We start from the raw sequence: 20609 nt of genomic DNA, 5'->3' as shown, positions 1-20609 counted from the left end.
ATTTGATTCACAATATCACAATAATATCACAATAATCATAACATTTGTTGCTATTATTATTATTTGTAAATCTCAGAATCGTGTAGTAGGACAGAACCCGAATGAGCGTAACTATCACATCTTCTATTGTTTGCTAGCAGGGATTTCAGATGAATATAAAGGTGAATATCAAAGATTCAATCATACATTGTATTAAACAGATTTAAAAAGTATTTATAATGTATAACTCTTTCAACGGGGGATTTTAAATAACGAACTAGATGAATTATGAATAGTGTTACAACATCCATATAGCCTCCTGTGAAGGGTGAACCCTGTTTCAACCCCAGGAGGATATGTGGCAACATCTCCCTTGTGACAGTTGATTTGGGTTGATACCCCAAATCAGTTCGTGTAGCCATCACCTTGAAGTGGCTGTCCAGCCTTATGTTGTAAGTAGATCTCTCATAAAAAAAGGGGGAAAAAAGGAAAAAAAAAAGAGTAATGTGAGAAATGTAAACCCTATGGGAGTTATCTTTGAAAGGTATATCTACCTACCTATAAACAAATGGTCTGAAATATCATTGAGATAAACAAAGGTATCAAGTAACTGTTTTGTATGAACACTTTCCTTTTCAGAGAGGCTGTATTTGAGTGAAGCAAGCAGTTACCATTACCTGAACCAGAGTGGTTGTATATCAGATCCAACCATTGATGATAAGGGAAACTTTCAAGCAGTTCAAGTAAGTTTACTTTTCCATCTTTTGTAATCTGTTAAAGGGTTCAGGGATGAGAAATTTCGGACCTTCTTCTGAATTCAAACTGGTTAAAGTCTACCTGATAAACAAAAATGTATATTTTTTCAAATAATATAAGCCAGGCTCTTTGATCTATTTCTTCTAGTGCTAACGCTCATTTTCCAAAAAGCTCCCTGGAATCTATACCACCAAGGGTTGGGAAAAGGTTGAATTTCCATCATTTTAATGTACCTCCTAAGAACTGGATCTCAGTTTTTTGTTTTTAAGTTTTGTTGTTTGTTTTAACTTGCTTTAAATTTATCGATAAGGAATTATGAAATTATTTTGTCCACTTTTTAAAGAGATGTTTCATCAAACCTTTATTGATGTAGGAAGCGTTGGGCGTGATGAAGTTCACTCAAGAACAAATCCATGATGTTTTCTGTTTGTTGTCTGCCATCTTAACTCTTGGTAACGTTCAGTTCATCACAGCGGGTGGTGCTCAAGTAAAAGACATGCAGCGTGAGTAGTCAATACTGCTTAAGAACAAACTGTAAAGCATATATAGTTGTGCTAACTGTATCTTGGGTCTGTCATTCATCAGATACTGTGTAAAAAGTCTATAAAATGTTTGAATCAGAACTTACCAAGCATTAAAAGTATTTGTTCTAACAATATTTTTGGTATGAGTCATTCATTAGATACTGTTATCTGTGTATTGTCTATTAGAAGGATAAAATCAGAATTCTCTGCTAAGCATGAAGACTTTGTGCTAAACTCTATTATTTTTTGGTCTGTCATCAGATAATCTGCATCTTAAGTCTTTAGAAAGTTAGATTCAGGAATTTGTGCTAACTCTTTTTTGGGTCTGTCATTCGTTAGATAATCCACATTAAGCATATAGAATGGTTGATTCAGGACTAACTGCTAAGTATATAGTTGTGCTAACTGTATTTCAGCATCAGTAGTTTAACTCTCTTACATTATTGTCATACAGCAATTCAGATAGTAGCTTCACTGCTGAATATTGATGAGTACCAGTTGTGTGACTCTCTGACTCAAACGACACGAACTTTACGTGGAGAACTGATTAGCACCCCACTAGATGTTGATCAGGTAGGAAATCAACAAGTTTATAAGGTTCTCAATATTATCTTTCACATAATAGAGAAATAAAAATTAAAAAAAGGTTTCCATGCTGCAAGACTCCTGAATATAAAGGTATGCTGTTTTGCCCTTCCCGAATGTGTACAAAAATGTAAACAACATAGCCCCTTTTATCATTTTCCGTTCTGTAGACCTAATATAAACGTGATTTTGCCCACTTAAACTAAATAATTGTCACTCTTGTTGGATTCTCATTTGCAATGAAACACAGGCCTTTATAAACCATGTTGTTATTATAAACCAGAAGGGCTTGAATTGTTGACAAAATAAGAAAGTTGTTATGTCTAGGTCCTACCTGTTGTTTTAGTTCAATGTGGGAAAATGTAGAGGGTATTCACCTTAACCTAAAAATATTTTTTTTTTTTCTCTTGCATTGATTACTGCACTGTTAGATTATTAATTTATCTCTTTGTTGTTCATGGCTTGTCTAGAAATAATTTCACAGCTTTATAGGTTTCTCTCAGAGCCACTTGTTTTTTCCTCCTTTTGTGCCTCTAGGCTTTGAATTCTCGTGACTCGTTGGCCATGAATCTTTATGGTCGCTGCTTCAAGTGGATCATTCAGCGCATCAATAGTTGCATCAAGGGAAAAGAGTTCTTTCGCTCAGTTGGTGTCTTGGACATCTTTGGCTTTGAGAATTTCACGGTGAGAGATTGGTTGGTTTGGGAAAACACAGTTTGTAAGACATTTAGGATAACTTGAGACGTGTGGAGTTTCTGAGACAGATCTGTCCTGAATCTGCTTTTACGATCGCAATACTGGGTAGACTTTTAAAAAATTTGGGTTTGAACAAAGAAATATTGACCAGAGTGTGGTTTGAACCAATGACCCCCTGATTAACATACCAGCGCTCTACCAAATGAGCTATCCAGCCTTATGTTAGCGGTCATCCTATTAATCAACATCTTTGTGTGGGGTGCCACTCAGAAGCAATATTACCATTAACTGCCATGAAGCAAGGGATCACACCCTAATTTACGATACAAACCCAAATTGTGGTATTTTCTTCTTCTTATTATTATTAATAAGCATTTAGGTACGCTATTCATGGTAAAACCATATCACAGCGTTTACAAAAAACAATAAATTAAACATTATACAAACAAACAATAATAGAACAAAAAAAAAATCAATTAGGAAAGAGGTAGGTTTTGAGAATACATTCACTGTTTCAGCAGATTTAATATAGGAGGGAAGTTCATTCCACTCTTTAGCTGCTGAAACAGTGAATGTTCGATCTCCCGCCTTACTATGAGTCATGGGAAAAGTAAGGCGAAATGGATCTGCATTGGAGCGAAGATTTGTATGCAAAGGTCGATACAACTGAATACATTCATTAAAATACACTGGTGCCTGATTGTGAAAGAATTTGTAAACGAATAAAAGAATCTTAAATACAATCCTCTGTTTAATTGGTAACCAATGAAGCGATTCTTCAATTTCTAATGTTGTAGGTGAATCGTTTTGAGCAGTTCAACATCAACTTTGCAAATGAGAAACTTCAGGAGTATTTCAATAAACACATCTTCTCATTAGAGCAGCATGAATATAATACAGAAGGATTGGAATGGGTAGATATTGACTGGCAGGATAATGGAGAGTGCTTGGATCTTGTTGAGAGGGTAAGTTAGATATAAAGTTGAGGTAGTATTTATTAGTTCCTCAAGAAGGGAGAGGGTTAGTTGAATATGAGTGGATTAAGCAGGGAGAGTTTGATATAAAATCATGGATGTTAGTTGTTTAAAGTGAAGGTATACATTTGGTAATCCTTCTTGAAATTAATGGCAATTAAACTGTTGGTTAGAAGCCTACAGCAGCTTTCAAAAGTAAAGAGAATTTTGAGAAACATTTCATTTCAAAGTAATGTGGTTATGTAAAAAGACATCAATTTTTATCCCCCAAAATTTAAATCTGAGACTCCGATTGTGTGTTCCTATTGGGGATTAGTCTTCCTGCATGGACATATTCACTCAGGACTTTCGGCAATATCTCAAAATAAAATGTTGGATAAAAACTCTGTGTTGTTTTTGGTGTTAGTAGAGGGTTGCATTGTTTGATTGTCCTACTCTTGAGTAGCAAAATGAGAATGTGATTAAATCTGTGTTGCATGTACATTTTATTTGGTAAAGAAATTTATGTTAAATTGATGTTAATAATTTATGATAATTGATTTTTCTGATTAGAAACTTGGTATTTTGGCACTCATCAATGAGGAGAGTCGCTTTCCTAAAGGTACAGATGAATCCATGTTGGACAAATTACACAGCAATCATGCGGTAAGTACAGTGGCCAAGGATTATAAACTTAACTTTAGCAAGTTTGGATCAATGATTAAATACCTCTATGATTTGAGGCATTGCATGGTGAGGTATCAATATATAGTTGGTTTGCGGTAACAACATGTGTGTATCTGCTTGATGAAATACCTTTTACGATTTGTTGTAAACATTTTCCCTCTGCAGAAGAACGCTTTCTACATCAAGCCCAAAGTAGCTGATGGGAGGTTTGGGATCCGTCACTATGCAGGGGAAGTCTTCTATGAAACCAAAGGATTCCTTGACAAGAACAGAGACACATTCAGAGATGACATCCTTGAAGTACTCAAGGAAAGCAGGTACTATTGAGTTTTATTGATACCTGGCCCTAAAACCAGACACATTCAGAGATGACATCCTTGAAGTACTCAAGGAAAGCAGGTACTATTGAGTTTTATTGATACCTGGCCCTAAAACCAGACACATTCAGAGATGATATCCTTGAAGTACTCAAGGAAAGCAGGTACTATTGAGTTTTATTGATACCTGGCCCTAAAACCAGACACATTCAGAGATGATATCCTTGAAGTACTCAAGGAAAGCAGGTACTATTGAGTTTTATTGATACCTGGCCCTAAAACCAGACACATTCAGAGATGATATCCTTGAAGTACTCAAGGAAAGCAGGTACTATTGAGTTTTATTGATACCTGGCCCTAACACCAGACACATTCAGAGATGATATCCTTGAAGTACTCAAGGAAAGTAGGTACTATTGAGTTTTATTGATACCTGGCCCTAAAACCAGACACATTCAGAGATGATATCCTTGAAGTACTCAAGGAAAGCAGGTACTATTGAGTTTTATTGATACCTGGCCCTAAAACCAGACACATTCAGAGATTATATCCTTGAAGTACTCAAGGAAAGCAGGTACTATTGAGTTTTATTGATACCTGGCCCTAAAACCAGACACATTCAGAGATGATATCCTTGAAGAACTCAAGGAAAGCAGGTACTATTGAGTTTTATTGATACCTGGCCCTAAAACCAGACACATTCAGAGATGATATCCTTGAAGTACTCAAGGAAAGCAGGTACTATTGAGTTTTATTGATACCTGGCCCTAAAACCAGACACATTCAGAGATGATATCCTTGAAGTACTCAAGGAAAGCAGGTACTATTGAGTTTTATTGATACCTGGCCCTAAAACCAGACACATTCAGAGATGATATCCTTGAAGTACTCAAGGAAAGCAGGTACTATTGAGTTTTATTGATACCTGGCCCTAAAACCAGACACATTCAGAGATGATATCCTTGAAGTACTCAAGGAAAGCAGGTACTATTGAGTTTTATTGATACCTGGCCCTAAAACCAGACACATTCAGAGATGATATCCTTGAAGTACTCAAGGAAAGCAGGTACTATTGAGTTTTATTGATACCTGGCCCTAACACCAGACACATTCAGAGATGATATCCTTGAAGTACTCAAGGAAAGTAGGTACTATTGAGTTTTATTGATACCTGGCCCTAAAACCAGACACATTCAGAGATGATATCCTTGAAGTACTCAAGGAAAGCAGGTACTATTGAGTTTTATTGATACCTGGCCCTAAAACCAGACACATTCAGAGATGATATCCTTGAAGTACTCAAGGAAAGCAGGTACTATTGAGTTTTATTGATACCTGGCCCTAAAACCAGACACATTCAGAGATGATATCCTTGAAGAACTCAAGGAAAGCAGGTACTATTGAGTTTTATTGATACCTGGCCCTAAAACCAGACACATTCAGAGATGATATCCTTGAAGTACTCAAGGAAAGCAGGTACTATTGAGTTTTATTGATACCTGGCCCTAAAACCAGACACATTCAGAGATGATATCCTTGAAGTACTCAAGGAAAGCAGGTACTATTGAGTTTTATTGATACCTGGCCCTAAAACCAGACACATTCAAAAAAGATAATATCCTTGAAGTACTCAAGGAAAGCAGGTACTATTGAGTTTTATTGATACCTGGCCCTAAAACCAGACACATTCAGAGATGATATCCTTGAAGTACTCAAGGAAAGCAGGTACTATTGAGTTTTATTGATACCTGGCCCTAACACCAGACACATTCAGAGATGATATCCTTGAAGTACTCAAGGAAAGCAGGTACTATTGAGTTTTATTGATACCTGGCCCTAACACCAGACACATTCAGAGATGATATCCTTGAAGTACTCAAGGAAAGCAGGTACTATTGAGTTTTATTGATACCTGGCCCTAAAACCAGACACATTCAGAGATGATATCCTTGAAGTACTCAAGGAAAGCAGGTACTATTGAGTTTTATTGATACCTGGCCCTAAAACCAGACACATTCAGAGATGATATCCTTGAAGTACTCAAGGAAAGCAGGTACTATTGAGTTTTATTGATACCTGGCCCTAAAACCAGACACATTCAGAGATGATATCCTTGAAGTACTCAAGGAAAGCAGGTACTATTGAGTTTTATTGATACCTGGCCCTAAAACCAGACACATTCAGAGATGATATCCTTGAAGTACTCAAGGAAAGCAGGTACTATTGAGTTTTATTGATACCTGGCCCTAAAACCAGACACATTCAGAGATGATATCCTTGAAGTACTCAAGGAAAGCAGGTACTATTGAGTTTTATTGATACCTGGCCCTAAAACCAGACACATTCAGAGATGATATCCTTGAAGTACTCAAGGAAAGTAGGTACTATTGAGTTTTATTGATACCTGGCCCTAAAACCAGACACATTCAGAGATGATATCCTTGAAGTACTCAAGGAAAGCAGGTACTATTGAGTTTTATTGATACCTGGCCCTAAAACCAGACACATTCAGAGATGATATCCTTGAAGTACTCAAGGAAAGCAGGTACTATTGAGTTTTATTGATACCTGGCCCTAAAACCAGACACATTCAGAGATGATATCCTTGAAGTACTCAAGGAAAGCAGGTACTATTGAGTTTTATTGATACCTGGCCCTAAAACCAGACACATTCAGAGATGATATCCTTGAAGTACTCAAGGAAAGCAGGTACTATTGAGTTTTATTGATACCTGGCCCTAAAACCAGACACATTCAGAGATGATATCCTTGAAGTACTCAAGGAAAGCAGGTACTATTGAGTTTTATTGATACCTGGCCCTAAAACCAGACACATTCAGAGATGATATCCTTGAAGTACTCAAGGAAAGCAGGTACTATTGAGTTTTATTGATACCTGGCCCTAACACCAGACACATTCAGAGATGATATCCTTGAAGTACTCAAGGAAAGCAGGTACTATTGAGTTTTATTGATACCTGGCCCTAAAACCAGACACATTCAGAGATGACATCCTTGAAGTACTCAAGGAAAGCAGGTACTATTGAGTTTTATTGATACCTGGCCCTAAAACCAGACACATTCAGAGATGATATCCTTGAAGTACTCAAGGAAAGCAGGTACTATTGAGTTTTATTGATACCTGGCCCTAAAACCAGACACATTCAGAGATGATATCCTTGAAGTACTCAAGGAAAGCAGGTACTATTGAGTTTTATTGATACCTGGCCCTAAAACCAGACACATTCAGAGATGACATCCTTGAAGTACTCAAGGAAAGTAGGTACTATTGAGTTTTATTGATACCTGCCCTTAAAACATGGAATACGTTGGAAATAGCCTTGTGTTTCTTTCAAGTACTGATTAAAGCGAAACTTAAAGTTTGTTTCTTGTGTGTTTGTAGGTCTGACTTTATCTATGATTTGTTTGAGACAATGTTAGCATCCAAAGCAGCGTCTGGAGACAAGACTATGAGGAAGAAACCAACAGTCAGCTCACAGTTTCAGGTACATAAAAAATAATATCAAAACTTAAACAAAGTTAATCCCAATACAAGCCCCAACATTTTAAAGAAGCAGCGTCTGGAGACAAGACTATGAGGAAGAAGCCAACAGTCAGCTCACAGTTTCAGGTACATAAACAAAGTTAATCCAAATAGAAACCCCAACACTTTAAAGTATTTGGAGTCCTGTTTGTAACTTTAGTTTGAATTTATCTCTTTGCAGGAATCGCTTCATTCTCTGATGTCTACACTAAACACATGCAATCCATACTTTGTACGATGTGTCAAACCCAATGCTCAAAAAGTAAGTTTTCACCATTTTCATACACCTAAGAAACTGTTTTTAATAATTAATTTTTCATATCACAAAAATGTTATTGATTTTAAAAATTTCAGTTCTGATATATTATTTGCACAGAAAGTTCGCTGCAGTGCCATGAATTATATTTCTAAATAATCTCACTTTATGAACCTTTATGAACTGATCTGTCTGTTTCTTCTTAAGGCACCATCTCAATTTGACTCATCACTTGTTGTGAATCAACTACGCTACTCTGGAATGCTAGAAACTGTGAAGATTAGGAAGGCTGGCTTCCCAGTCCGGCGGCAGTTTGAGGAGTTCATCAAGAGATACAAAGCCATCATTCTTAAGGAGGATCTTTCTAAAGAGGCAGCTCAGCTATGCAGTCTCCTTCTTATTAGGTTTGATGATAAGAAAGTAAAGTGGCAAATGGGAAAGTCCAAAGTCTTCATGAAGGAAAATCTAGAGAGTCAACTTGAAACTGAACTGAAGAAGGAACTTGGAGTGTTGGCGAGTAAGATCAAAGCTTGTATCAAAGGCTTTATTGTAAGGTAAGGATACAGTAGAGAAAACTAACACACCTACTAAAAGAGTCTCTCAAGTGGGTGGCAAGTAGTAATCTAAGCTTTTGGGTTGTTTTTTTTTCTTTATCTTGTAGGAAGCAATACAAGAAGACCATGGCACAGATAGTCATTGTACAGAAGACAATAAGAGTAAGTAATAATAATAATAATGATAATAATAGTGGCAATTTATAATGCGCCATAACTGTCTAAAATACACTACCGGTGCAGGCAAGATGTAGAAGCAAGATTGCAAAGAGTTACATAGTTAAGCACAAACATAAGTTTTCAAATGGGTTTTGAAGCTGGAATAAGTAGTGACTTGTCTCCAAGTTGTCTCAGATGAAGAGATGGTTTGATTAATCATGAATAATTCATACCTACCTCTAGAATTATTTAAAGAAAGCTGATGTTATTTGACTCTTGAATTTCACTTTTATTTATAGAAATAATTTTACAAAAACTGTTTTTGTTTAGATGCATCAATGTAGAAGATCATTCTTGAATGTACGACGCGCTGTGATTGTCTTCCAAAAGTATGAGAGAGCTCGTGTTGCACGGAAAATCTTGAGAAACTTGAAGGAAGAGAAACGGAAGGAGGAAGAGCGACTGAGGGAAGAGCAGAGACAGAGAGAAGAACAAGAAAGGAGGTACTTATCTACAGGCATTACATTCTAACTACTTTAAGCTGTTTTATGATTTCTTCTTAATCTGAATTTATTTGATTAATTAGGCCTGAAAAGGTCTTTTACTGCTTGCACCATGTGCATCTGCATCTGCATCTGCATCTGTCAGTTACTGTACAAATGCCTGTTGTGGCTATCCCGTACAGAACGCGCGATGCAAGGAGGCGGTACACACTAATTTTTGTTACATGTATGTAGATCAGCCAACTCAATTTTAAGTAGGAGATCCTTGAATTTATCCAGAGTTGGTGCACCGCGGATCGACTCGGGTAGTAAGTTCCAGGCAGGAAGGGTTTTAGGGTACAGTGACTTTTGGTAACAGTTCTTACTTGCAGAGATGTGCTTATACATTTTCCACTACTTGTTTCTGGTCTTGGTTGGTTGGTGCTGATGCGATGATGAGTGATGTTGCTAGGTATGAGGCCATGGGTTTCCTTGTAAATGAGTTGAAGATGAGCTCTAGAACGTCTGGATTCAAGGGTATCCCACTCCAGTTGAGTAAGCATTTCGGTAACGCTGGATTGGGGGCTGAAGTCATTGGAAACAAATCTTGCAGCACGTCTTTGGACCTTTTTAATGGTGTCTATGTTTGATTGATGGTGTGGATCCCAGATTGTGTGGCAATATTCCACGAGTGGAAAAACCAAAGCAGAATACGCTGTGGACTTGGTTGACCTATCACAGCAAGACAGGTTCCTTCTGAGTAGGCTCAGAGTTATATTTGCTTTAGTTGAGATTTGGTTGATGTGTTTATTCCAGGACATGTCAGATGAGAGTTCCACACCAAGGTAGGGGTGGCTTTTCACTTCTTGGAGGATGTGGTCGCCCATGGTGTACTGGTTTAAGATAGGTTTCCTTTTGTGTGTAACTCTCATGACGAAACATTTTGTTGTATTGAATCCCATTTGCCAGCTAGACTCCCAATCTTTAAGGCTGTTGATGTCTTTTTGGAGAGATTCGGTATCTTGCTTACTGTTGACTTCTCAAAAAGTATGCAATCGTCAGCAAATAGCCTCACCTTGTTTGATAGGTTGGTTGGTAAATCGTTAATGTAGACTAGGAAAAGTAGGGGCCCCCAACACTGTGCCCTGAGGAACACCTGAAGCCACAGGAGACTGATCTGATGACTCCCCATCAACCACTACCCTCTGATGACGTTGGGTAAGAAAACTGTCAATCCATGAAAGGATGTTATTTCGTATTCCGTTGTGGTGGAGCTTTGCTAGAAGGCGTTGGTGAGGGACGATGTCGAAAGCCTTGCTAAAATCCATGATTACAAGATCCGCCTGGCTTCTTCTGTCGAGGATCTTCTGCAGGTCATCCACAAGTACAGATAGCTGAGTTTCGCAGGATCTCCCTTTAAGAAAGCCGTGTTGTTGGTCGGCAAGTATATCAAACTTCTCAAAATACTTCATAATGTGACCATGGATGATGTGTTCCAACAACTTACAGATGATCGATGTTAAGGACACGGGCCGGTAGTTTGATGGTTCGGTTTTGTCGTTTTTCTTGTAAATGGGAGTTATATTAGCGTAGCGCCAGTCCAAAGGAAGAGAACCTGTTGATATTGACTTCTGGAACAGCTTCTGTAGGATCGGAGCTATACTGTGGGAGCAGTTCTTTAGAACTCGTGCGGTTAAACCGTCTGGACCAGGAGCTTTGTGAATTTTAAGATTATTAAGCAGTTTAAAGACCCCCTCTGTAGTGATGATTATGTTGGTGATATCTGGAACATTACTGGGTCCCAGGTCTGGAATATTGTCGGTATCTTCTCTTGTAAACACTGAACAAAACTGACGGTTTAGTGCCTCAGCCTTGTCTTTTGCCCCAGAGAGAGTTTCACCTTCAACATTAAGGGGTGAAACTCCTGATGCCTTTTTTCTCTTAGACTTAATGAAGTTCCAGAAGGGTTTAGTGTTGTCCGATTTCAGGCTTCCTCCGATGATATCCCTGATGTAGGTTTTATAAGATTTTCTGATTTTCCTGTCTATATTTCTGCGTAACTGACGAAACTCAGACTTGTGGGATGCATTACCCCATTTCCGGACTTTGTGGTAGATTCTCTGTTTTCTCCTAATATCTCTTTTAATAGAGCCATTCACCCAAGGAAAGGAGAAGCGACTAGAACTAAACTTCCATAGTATATTTCTGTCCATGGAGTTAGAAAGAGCTTCCTTGAAATCATCATACAAGTTGTGAATGGTGCGAGTGTCTAGTATGTTCGTAGACAAAGAACTGTTAAATTGATTCATGTCTGAGTTGATGTTCTCAAAGTTGGCTTTGTTGTATAAGAATATCTTCCTTTTGGGCGGTCTGATCACTTTTGGTCTGAGCAAAGCACTGATGATAACCATGTCGTGATCACTAATGTAGTAGTTGTAGTATCCCCAATGAAAGAGTCCAGTAACTGATCGAGAGCACTGAAACTATTAGTCAAGTCAAGACCCCCAAAACTTGCAAAAAATGTTGTAGAAAAATTTGGTAGACCACAGTTGCAACATGTCCGGGAATATGACTGATGTTTAGCTAGTGTAGAATAAATATGGTCGTTCATATCGAGACAGGCAGCATGAAACCAACCGGAACATTGGTCGCATTCGATGGCTTTCTGCCCCCACTTAGCAGCTTTACTACAAATTTGACGCGGGTATTTTGGACCCCGTCGACCGGGCCCTGGGTTAATTTCGATGTCACCAGCCAGTAGAGCAGTAAGAAGCATCTGAATGTTAAATCTGTTTCTGGTAACTTAGTGTATTCAACAGTTTAGGTCTAGTTTTCCCAATGGAAAAATGGAACGAACTCACCGGGTTTACTTTGTTGAAGTTGCCGCTCAGTGGTGCAGTCCAGTGGTCCATGGAGAACGAAGGTTGTTCAACAATACTGAGTTGTACCGGGGTAAAAATCTTCAATGTCCCAAAAATCACAATTCCAAGCAGAGAAATCCATGATTTGCATGGAGAATCCAACACCATAATGAAGAATGTTTTAAGACCGTGGGGTCAAGCCGATGTAGCTAAAGTTGAACATGAAGGTAAAAGTCAGGTTAAAATCCAAGATGGCGATCACTATAACAATACATGTAGCAAAACATATCCTAAACCAAAAAAAAATCAGTCGAAAAAGCAGCAAAAGGAAACGAAAACGATTTTAAAAGTAGACTAGTTAAAAACATGACGAGATAAGTAAACACTGAAAGTCAATATAAACGACGGATGGCTGGAAAATAAAGTGATAAAAACAGATTAAAAACTGCGACGACGCAGAGCTAAAATAAACACGTCCGACTCCTTGCAACGCGCCCTCTACGCCCTCTATATTGTATACAATGTATGTCGGCTCTTGTATTCTATAAAATGTTCATACTTAAAATGGCCAAATATACCTAATTCTTGGGGGTTTATGACTTCTTTCTTTTAAGACTACAGGAATTTACTGTTTTCCTAACTGCTAAATTTTTTAACGTATCCTAATTTTGTTTGCATGCAGAGAACTTGAGCGATTGAAAGCAGAGGCAAAATTGCGGGAACTGGAAGAATTGACAAGGAAGGTATGTACAGCAAAAAGCAAGAAAAGGAAACAATTTGTGTTGAGTGTTTAGATAAGAAAATGAATGCATTATTTGATTACTTATTTACAGCTTGAAGAAGAGGCAAGACAAAGACAAGAAGAAGAAGAAGCTCAGAAGAGGTTAGAGGAGGAACAGAGATTGGCTGACCTAGAAAAGGTTCGGCAACTTGAGATTGCTAGGAAGCAAGAGGAGGAAGAGGCAAAGAGGAAGGTAAGTCTACAATGAGTCCTGTAAGCATAAAAGACTAGCTAAGCAAACTGCTTAGCAGCCAAATTTTAATCAAGTTTACACTTTTGGAACTGGTGCCCCACTCATTTTTTGCTAAGCAGTTTTTTTCTGCTTACAGCTTTATGAAATTTGGCCCAGGTCCTACTCTAGATTCAATATGTATGAGACTCATTTACTTAACAAGTTAACTCTTATTTAAATGGTTTACTTGTGAGACTAGTTTTGACTTTAGAATCAAACAATGCATTTATAACATTCAACGTGAGAAGATACAACCACAAACTTGACATCCTTAATTTCTCCTTAATCAGGCTAATGAGCTGCGGATTAAGCTTGAAGAGGATGCTCAGAAGCTTGCTGAGGAACAAGAAAGACTGAAAATTGAAGACGAGGAACGCCAACTCCTTGAAGAAGTTGAGAAGCGTCAGCAAGAGTTGGATCGGTTACGATCTGAACAACTTGAAAGAGCAGAGAGACAAATCATGCATGAGTTTGATCACTCACTTGCACAGGTGTGTGTGTTTACCTGTTTCACACTCTTTCACACTCTTTGACACTCTTTTGCCTTTCTTCAAGAAAATGTAAAAGCAGTGACTTCAAGGTTTTTCATCTAGATGGTCTTATTATTCCATAGTGGGATAAACTTTCTTATGATTGTGTTCTTTCTTTCCCAGCTTTGTCTTCACCCCCCCCCCCCTCTTCCCTTGATCCATCAATCACGATGATTACTTACTACCTATCAATTTAACCCAATTGTATTGTCTGGACTAGAAGCCTGGATGATCATTTTGCCCCTCCATGTCCCAAGCTTACCAAGTTCATTAGTTTCATTTAGTATATGAATATTAACATCATTTTATATTACTCCTGCTATCTTTACGCTGCGTAGCTCGCGGCTCAGGAGTCACATGACTTTTATTCTTCTTTGGAGCAGGTACGTTGGGCAATTAACTGTTTTGTCTTGCTATTAACACTAATTGTAACCTTCTAGCTGTGCAATAATCTCTGCTGAGTTAAAGTGCACAGCTTACTTAAGAAACAATTTGGCCTGGACATGTTTACCATTGCTAGAAGACATGCAGTAAGCCATGACCCATGCGTGGAACTAAATTTCAATACTCACAATTATTATTTCTTGCAAGTTTCAAGTGAAGTTCTCTCTTTGATTTCATAATGTAATCCTGAAATGCTTTGTGCATTTCTGAAATAGTTAAGGTTTTTCATTCTTGTCCAGCTCCTAGATGTATGCTCTGTCGGCCCTAATAGCTTTATTTTTTATCTGACTGTTTTGGGATGCGTTGAAAGAGTTTTTACTAAGCACTGAGTATGTCATGTTTGAAAAAAATTGTCAAAACTGCCAATGATTGCGAATGAATGCCATGGCAAACTTTGATATATTTGGTTTTAAAATGAAGTGAGCAGTCTGCTTAAGTAGAAAGTATGCCATGGTCATCAGTTTCATCATAATAATAACTAATTTAATAATTTAACTTTTATTTTTAGCCACCAGAGCAATATGTAAGCCATGACGATCCGCTCATTTTCTTTTCTTGATGTTTAATTTGTAAACTTGTGCGTAGTTAGATCAGTTAAATTAACTTTTATTTCAATTTTAAACTATTTCTTTTATGAATGGGACATCAGTTTTGACTTTGGTGAAGAAGTTGAGGTCCTATGTTGCCCTTTAGTGTGTTGTAATTGTCGGAGTAATTATTATTCTTTGTATTATTTATTTTGTAACCCTCTGAAGGAAAGTGCTTCACATTCCATTATTTTGCTGTTTGTTTATATGATTTGATTTGCATGAATATTTGAAGTTGCATGGAGTTTTAAAATGTTGGTATTTGTTATTTTATTGAAAATATTTACTTAAAATTAGGGCAAATGCAACCCCTTCACCGTTTGTATATTATTCTTCCCCAAGAGATTGACTGTTAGTTTCTGTGTTATATCTGTCCTGTCTAATGTTGAGTAGTGTACCTGTTGCATAAAAACTAAACTTGTGTACTGTTGAAAGTGCTGCGAGAAAATACTTTATTTTTTGTATCGGAAAGTTAACTACTCATAACATAAGAGAATGTTTGATTCTATTTCTAGATTGAAGATTCAGAGGAAGATGATGATAATGCATCTAAGAAATCAGATGAAACACATTTCTTTGAGGGTTTCCTTCAAATGAAGACAGGTAGGAAAAGATTCAGAATTAACCCCAACACCAAGTCTATGACTTGATTACTAATAAGGCTAAACTATCTGAGTTTGAAGTGGATCACATTGTTTTGCTGATTAACAAAGTAAGTCTCAAAAAGGAATACAGCACCATCTTGAAGTTCAGTATTTGATTTGTTTCATTCCAGGTGGTATGGTCAATTCATGGAAGAAGCGGTGGTGTGTCTTGAGAGATGAAACACTTATGTGGTTCAAGTCTAAACAGGTGAATAAGTAAATGATATTGACATTCTGAAGTTTGTATTAGTATAAGTCACTGTATTAACTTGGATTTGAGACTTTGCATGGTGGGAGTATAATCAGGTGAGGTTACGGCAGCACCATGTGTAAATCTCCTTTGAGTTGTGTTGGTTCTAAAAAGAACCGGTGATGGACAACTCTTACCGTGAGGTTACGGCAGCACCATGTGTGAATCTCCTTTGAGTTGTGTTGGTTCTAAAAAGAACCGGTGATGGACAACTCTTACCGTGAGGTTGCGACAGCACCATGTGTAAATCTCTTTGGAGTAGTGTTGGTTCTAAAAAGAACCGGTGATGGACAACTCTTACCGTGAGGTTACGGCAGCACCATGTGTAAATCTCCTTTGAGTTGTGTTGGTTCTAAAAAGAACCGGTGATGGACAACTCTTACCGTGAGGTTACGGCAGCACCATGTGTAAATCTCCTTTGAGAAGTGTTGGTTCTAAAAAGAACCGGTGATGGACAACTCTTACCGTGAGGTTACGGCAGCACCATGTGTAAATCTCTTTGGAGTAGTGTTGGTTCTAAAAAGAACCGGTGATGGACAACTCTTACCGTGAGGTTACGGCAGCACCATGTGTAAATCTCCTTTGAGAAGTGTTGGTTCTAAAAAGAACCGGTGATGGACAACTCTTACCGTGAGGTTACGGCAGCACCATGTGTAAATCTCCTTTGAGTTGTGTTGGTTCTAAAAAGAACCGGTGATGGACAACTCTTACCGTGAGGTTACGGCAGCACCATGTGTAAATCTCCTTTGAGAAGTGTTGGTTCTAAAAAGAACCGGTGATGGACAACTCTTTCCGTGAGGTTACGGCAGCACCATGTGTAAATCTCTTTGGAGTAGTGTTGGTTCTAAAAAGAACCGGTGATGGACAACTCTTACCGTGAGGTTACGGCAGCACCATGTGTAAATCTCCTTTGAGAAGTGTTGGTTCTAAAAAGAACTGGTGATGGACAACTCTTACCGTGAGGTTACGGCAGCACCATGTGTAAATCTCTTTGGAGTAGTGTTGGTTCTAAAAAGAACCGGTGATGGACAACTCTTACCGTGAGGTTACGGCAGCACCATGTGTAAATCTCCTTTGAGAAGTGTTGGTTCTAAAAAGAACCGGTGATGGACAACTCTTACCGTGAGGTTGCGGCAGCACCATGTGTAATCTTCTTTGAGTAGTGTTGGTTCTAAAAAGAACCGGTGATGGACAACTCTTACCATGAGGTTGCGGCAGCACCATGTGTAAATCTCCTTTGAGAAGTGTTGGTTCTAAAAAGAACCGGTGATGGACAACTCTTACCGTGAGGTTGCGGCAGCACCATGTGTAAATCTCTTTGGAGTAGTGTTGGTTCTAAAAAGAACCGGTGATGGACAACTCTTACCGTGAGGTTACGGCAGCACCATGTGTAAATCTCCTTTGAGAAGTGTTGGTTCTAAAAAGAACCGGTGATGGACAACTCTTACCGTGAGGTTACGGCAGCACCATGTGTAAATCTCTTTGGAGTAGTGTTGGTTCTAAAAAGAACCGGTGATGGACAACTCTTACCGTGAGGTTACGGCAGCACCATGTGTAAATCTCTTTTGAGTAGTGTTGGTTCTAAAAAGAACCGGTGATGGACAACTCTTACCGTGAGGTTACGGCAGCACCATGTGTAAATCTCCTTTGAGTAGTGTTGGTTCTAAAAAGAACCAGTTGTGAACAGCTCAACATTTTGTTCAATGTGCTCTAATCGTCTTTCTTATTCTGCTTTCAAACTCTAACAGGAAGCACTTAAGTCTGGTTGGCTCATGAAGAAAGGAGGTGGAACTGGTACCTTGTCAAGGTAAGTAACGATTGTAATAAAGAATCAACAGCAAATTAAACTAATCTCAAAGTGTAAAACTCCAAGTGTGAACATTTTAAAATTATTAAATCTAATGAATCTTAACAATTGTTTGTTTTGTTTTATTTTTCACAGGAGAAACTGGAGGAAACGTTTCTTTATTTTGAAAGACTTCACTTTATCTTACTATGAATCAGATAGTAACACGGCAAAGTTACTTGGCAAAATTGACATCAAAGGGGCAACGTAAGTTATTATACCAACAATATTTATATTCATCTTAAGATAGTGACGAAATTGTCTAAGATCTCATGTAAACTTGATCATCTTCAAAGTTGTAATTTTTGTGTATCTTCAGAAATATAACAGACAGCAGTTTTGGACGTGAGAATTCTATTGATATAGAGACAGATGGAAGGACTTATCACTTGGTAGCAGACACCGCTGATGATTGCAGGTACAGTTTCTCATCTTATCACTCATATATTATGGCAATCTCCTTTTACTTGGTGCAGTGTCATATGAATTGGACAGAGTTCAAAGACTATAAAATAGTGCAGCTCTTTTAATATGTTCCACACCCTTGAGAGAACATATATTAACCCATCACTTACGGAACTTCATTGGCTACCGACTAGAGAACAAATCCATTTAAATATTGCAAAAAATTTGCTTAAGCACGAAAATAGCTTGCTTATTTTACGTAAGTTACTGGCCGAAATTTCATTCCATATCAGTGGTTTTGACTGGTATTCAGTTGTTGTTTACTTAGCATAACAATTGATCCATATCAGTGGTTTTGACTGGTATTCAGCTGTTGTTTACTTAGCATAACAATTGAGTGGAGTCTTGGCCTGTAATCTGGTTTTACTAAGCAAGGATTTTAGCAGCTCTATGAAATTGGGCCCAGGTAGCGACTGAGAACTCAATCCACAAGCAAGGGTCCGGTCTGGGAATCGAACCGGGGTCCACAGAGGTGAAAGAACTCAATCCACAAGCAAGGGTCCGGTCTGGGAATCGAACCGGGGTCCACAGAGGTGAAAGAACTCAATCCACAAGCAAGGGTCCGGTCTGGGAATCAAACCGGGGTCCATAGAGGTGAAAGAACTCAATCCACAAGCAAGGGTCCGGTCTGGGAATCAAACCGGAGTCCACAGAGGTGAAAGAACTCAATCCACAAGCAAGGGTCCGGTCTGGGAATCGAACCGGGGTCCACAGAGGTGAAAGAACTCAATCCACAAGCAAGGGTCCGGTCTGGGAATCGAACCGGGTCCACAGAGGTGAAAGAACTCATCCACAAGCAAGGGTCCCGGTCTGGGAATCAGAACCGGGGTCCACAGAGGTGAAAGAACTCAAGCCACAAGCAAGGGTCCGGTCTGGGAATCGAACCGGGGTCCACAGAGGTGGAAAGAACCAATCCACAAGCAAGGGCCGGTCTGGGATCGAACCGGGGTCCACAGAGGTGAAAGAACGCAATCCACAAGCAAGGGTCCGGTCTGGGAATCGAACCGGGTCACAGAGGTGAAAGAACTCATCCACAAGCAAGGGTCCGTCTCGAACCGGGGTCCACAGAGGTGAAAGAACTCAATCCACAAGCAAGGGTCCGGTCTGGGAATCGAACCGGGGTCCACAGAGGTGAAAGAACTCAATCCACAAGCAAGGGTCCGGTCTGGGAATCGAACCGGGGTCCACAGAGGTGAAAGAACTCGATCCACAAGCAAGGGTCCGGTCTGGGAATCGAACCGGGGTCCACAGAGGTGAAAGAACTCAATCCACAAGCAAGGGTCCGGTCTGGGAATCGAACCGGGGTCCACAGAGGTGAAAGAACTCAATCCACAAGCAAGGGTCCGGTCTGGGAATCAAATTGGGGTCCACAGAGGTGAAAGAACTCAATCCACAAGCAAGGGTCCGGTCTGGGAATCAAACCGGGGTCCACAGAGGTGAAAGGCCGGGACAGAAACAAATGAGCTAAACAAAATGCTTAATTTGAAGATGTATAAATACAAAATATTAATCTTCTTTTCTGTTCTTCTCAGTGAATGGTACAGCATTTTGACACGAGTAAAGAACTCGCAAGAATTTGAGCTGAAACAGATGCATGATGAGGAGGCAAATCCTAAGAATGCTATTGGTTCATTGGATGTTGCTATCATTGATTCTGTGGTTCCTGTCAATATAGCTTCAAAGTAAGTAACTCCAGTTGCTATGGTTACATAGACCCTTACCATGAAATATGCTTAATACATTCATGCATGTATACAGACCCTATTGGTTGGCAAACCCCATAGAGATGTGCACTCAGTAGACGCACAATCGTGTCTCGTCACACAGCCATTTTACTCACATACACAGCAGTGCGATGTTTCTTCATTTTGCCAACCAAATGGTTAGCGCGCTATGTTCAATTTACATATTTCATTAGAAGGGTCTATTATACTGAGCCTAGTGCTCGCTCACCTTTCATTTCACTTGGGTTTTGTACATTCAAAATGCAAACTATTAAAATAGTTTGCATTTTGAATGCTTAATTTTCTGTGTATATGTAAACTGATTTTGTGTTGTAATCCTTACAACGTGTCTATCTTGTTGAGTTTGCAACAGTACCATTGCAGTAAGATTTACTGTCTGAACTATGTGCAATTCAGTGCAACTTAGCCTCGGGCAGCAATTTTAATAAACCAGGAGTACTGATGACTTGATTCTGTGATATTTCTGTATATTACTAGGTTTGACTGAGTTCCTGTTGATTAAGGCATGTTTTGTATCTTATTTATTTTAGACCCAACTGTTTTGCAATCATCACTGCTGAGAGAGTGATTAACTTAATGAGTGCTACACCTGTTGGGATGAACAACTGGCTTGCAGGTAGGGTATAATAAACCAAACACAAGAAAGGGAGGAGATGAAGGGGTGCTTTAGAAGAAAGCTGTTGAATCAGACTCATAATCCTTTCCTGGTCTCATTTACCCAGCGATGAGGAC

General features: G+C 38.9%; 1 protein-coding gene across 1 annotated transcript in view; it reads left to right on the top strand.

The window, feature by feature from the left end:
* LOC117299841 (unconventional myosin-X-like) overlaps positions 1 to 20609 on the top strand; it is a 55895-nt gene that overhangs the window by 18908 nt on the left and 16378 nt on the right. Inside the window, exons 7-31 of the mRNA XM_033783389.1 lie at positions 77 to 161; positions 619 to 722; positions 1109 to 1238; positions 1714 to 1832; positions 2382 to 2528; positions 3338 to 3505; positions 4067 to 4159; positions 4346 to 4497; positions 7901 to 8003; positions 8223 to 8303; positions 8505 to 8851; positions 8959 to 9013; positions 9341 to 9513; positions 13036 to 13096; positions 13187 to 13327; positions 13657 to 13857; positions 14235 to 14279; positions 14849 to 14863; positions 15443 to 15530; positions 15703 to 15779; positions 17570 to 17628; positions 17764 to 17874; positions 17987 to 18085; positions 19665 to 19814; positions 20408 to 20493. Of these exons, the coding sequence (XP_033639280.1) occupies positions 77 to 161; positions 619 to 722; positions 1109 to 1238; positions 1714 to 1832; positions 2382 to 2528; positions 3338 to 3505; positions 4067 to 4159; positions 4346 to 4497; positions 7901 to 8003; positions 8223 to 8303; positions 8505 to 8851; positions 8959 to 9013; positions 9341 to 9513; positions 13036 to 13096; positions 13187 to 13327; positions 13657 to 13857; positions 14235 to 14279; positions 14849 to 14863; positions 15443 to 15530; positions 15703 to 15779; positions 17570 to 17628; positions 17764 to 17874; positions 17987 to 18085; positions 19665 to 19814; positions 20408 to 20493 (2890 nt within the window). The remainder of the gene's footprint in view (positions 1 to 76; positions 162 to 618; positions 723 to 1108; positions 1239 to 1713; positions 1833 to 2381; positions 2529 to 3337; positions 3506 to 4066; positions 4160 to 4345; positions 4498 to 7900; positions 8004 to 8222; positions 8304 to 8504; positions 8852 to 8958; positions 9014 to 9340; positions 9514 to 13035; positions 13097 to 13186; positions 13328 to 13656; positions 13858 to 14234; positions 14280 to 14848; positions 14864 to 15442; positions 15531 to 15702; positions 15780 to 17569; positions 17629 to 17763; positions 17875 to 17986; positions 18086 to 19664; positions 19815 to 20407; positions 20494 to 20609) is intronic.

The sequence above is a fragment of the Asterias rubens genome, chromosome 15 (assembly GCF_902459465.1).
Source record: "Asterias rubens chromosome 15, eAstRub1.3, whole genome shotgun sequence".
NCBI lineage: Eukaryota > Metazoa > Echinodermata > Asteroidea > Forcipulatida > Asteriidae > Asterias > Asterias rubens.
This window is presented reverse-complemented; position numbering and strand designations above follow the sequence as displayed.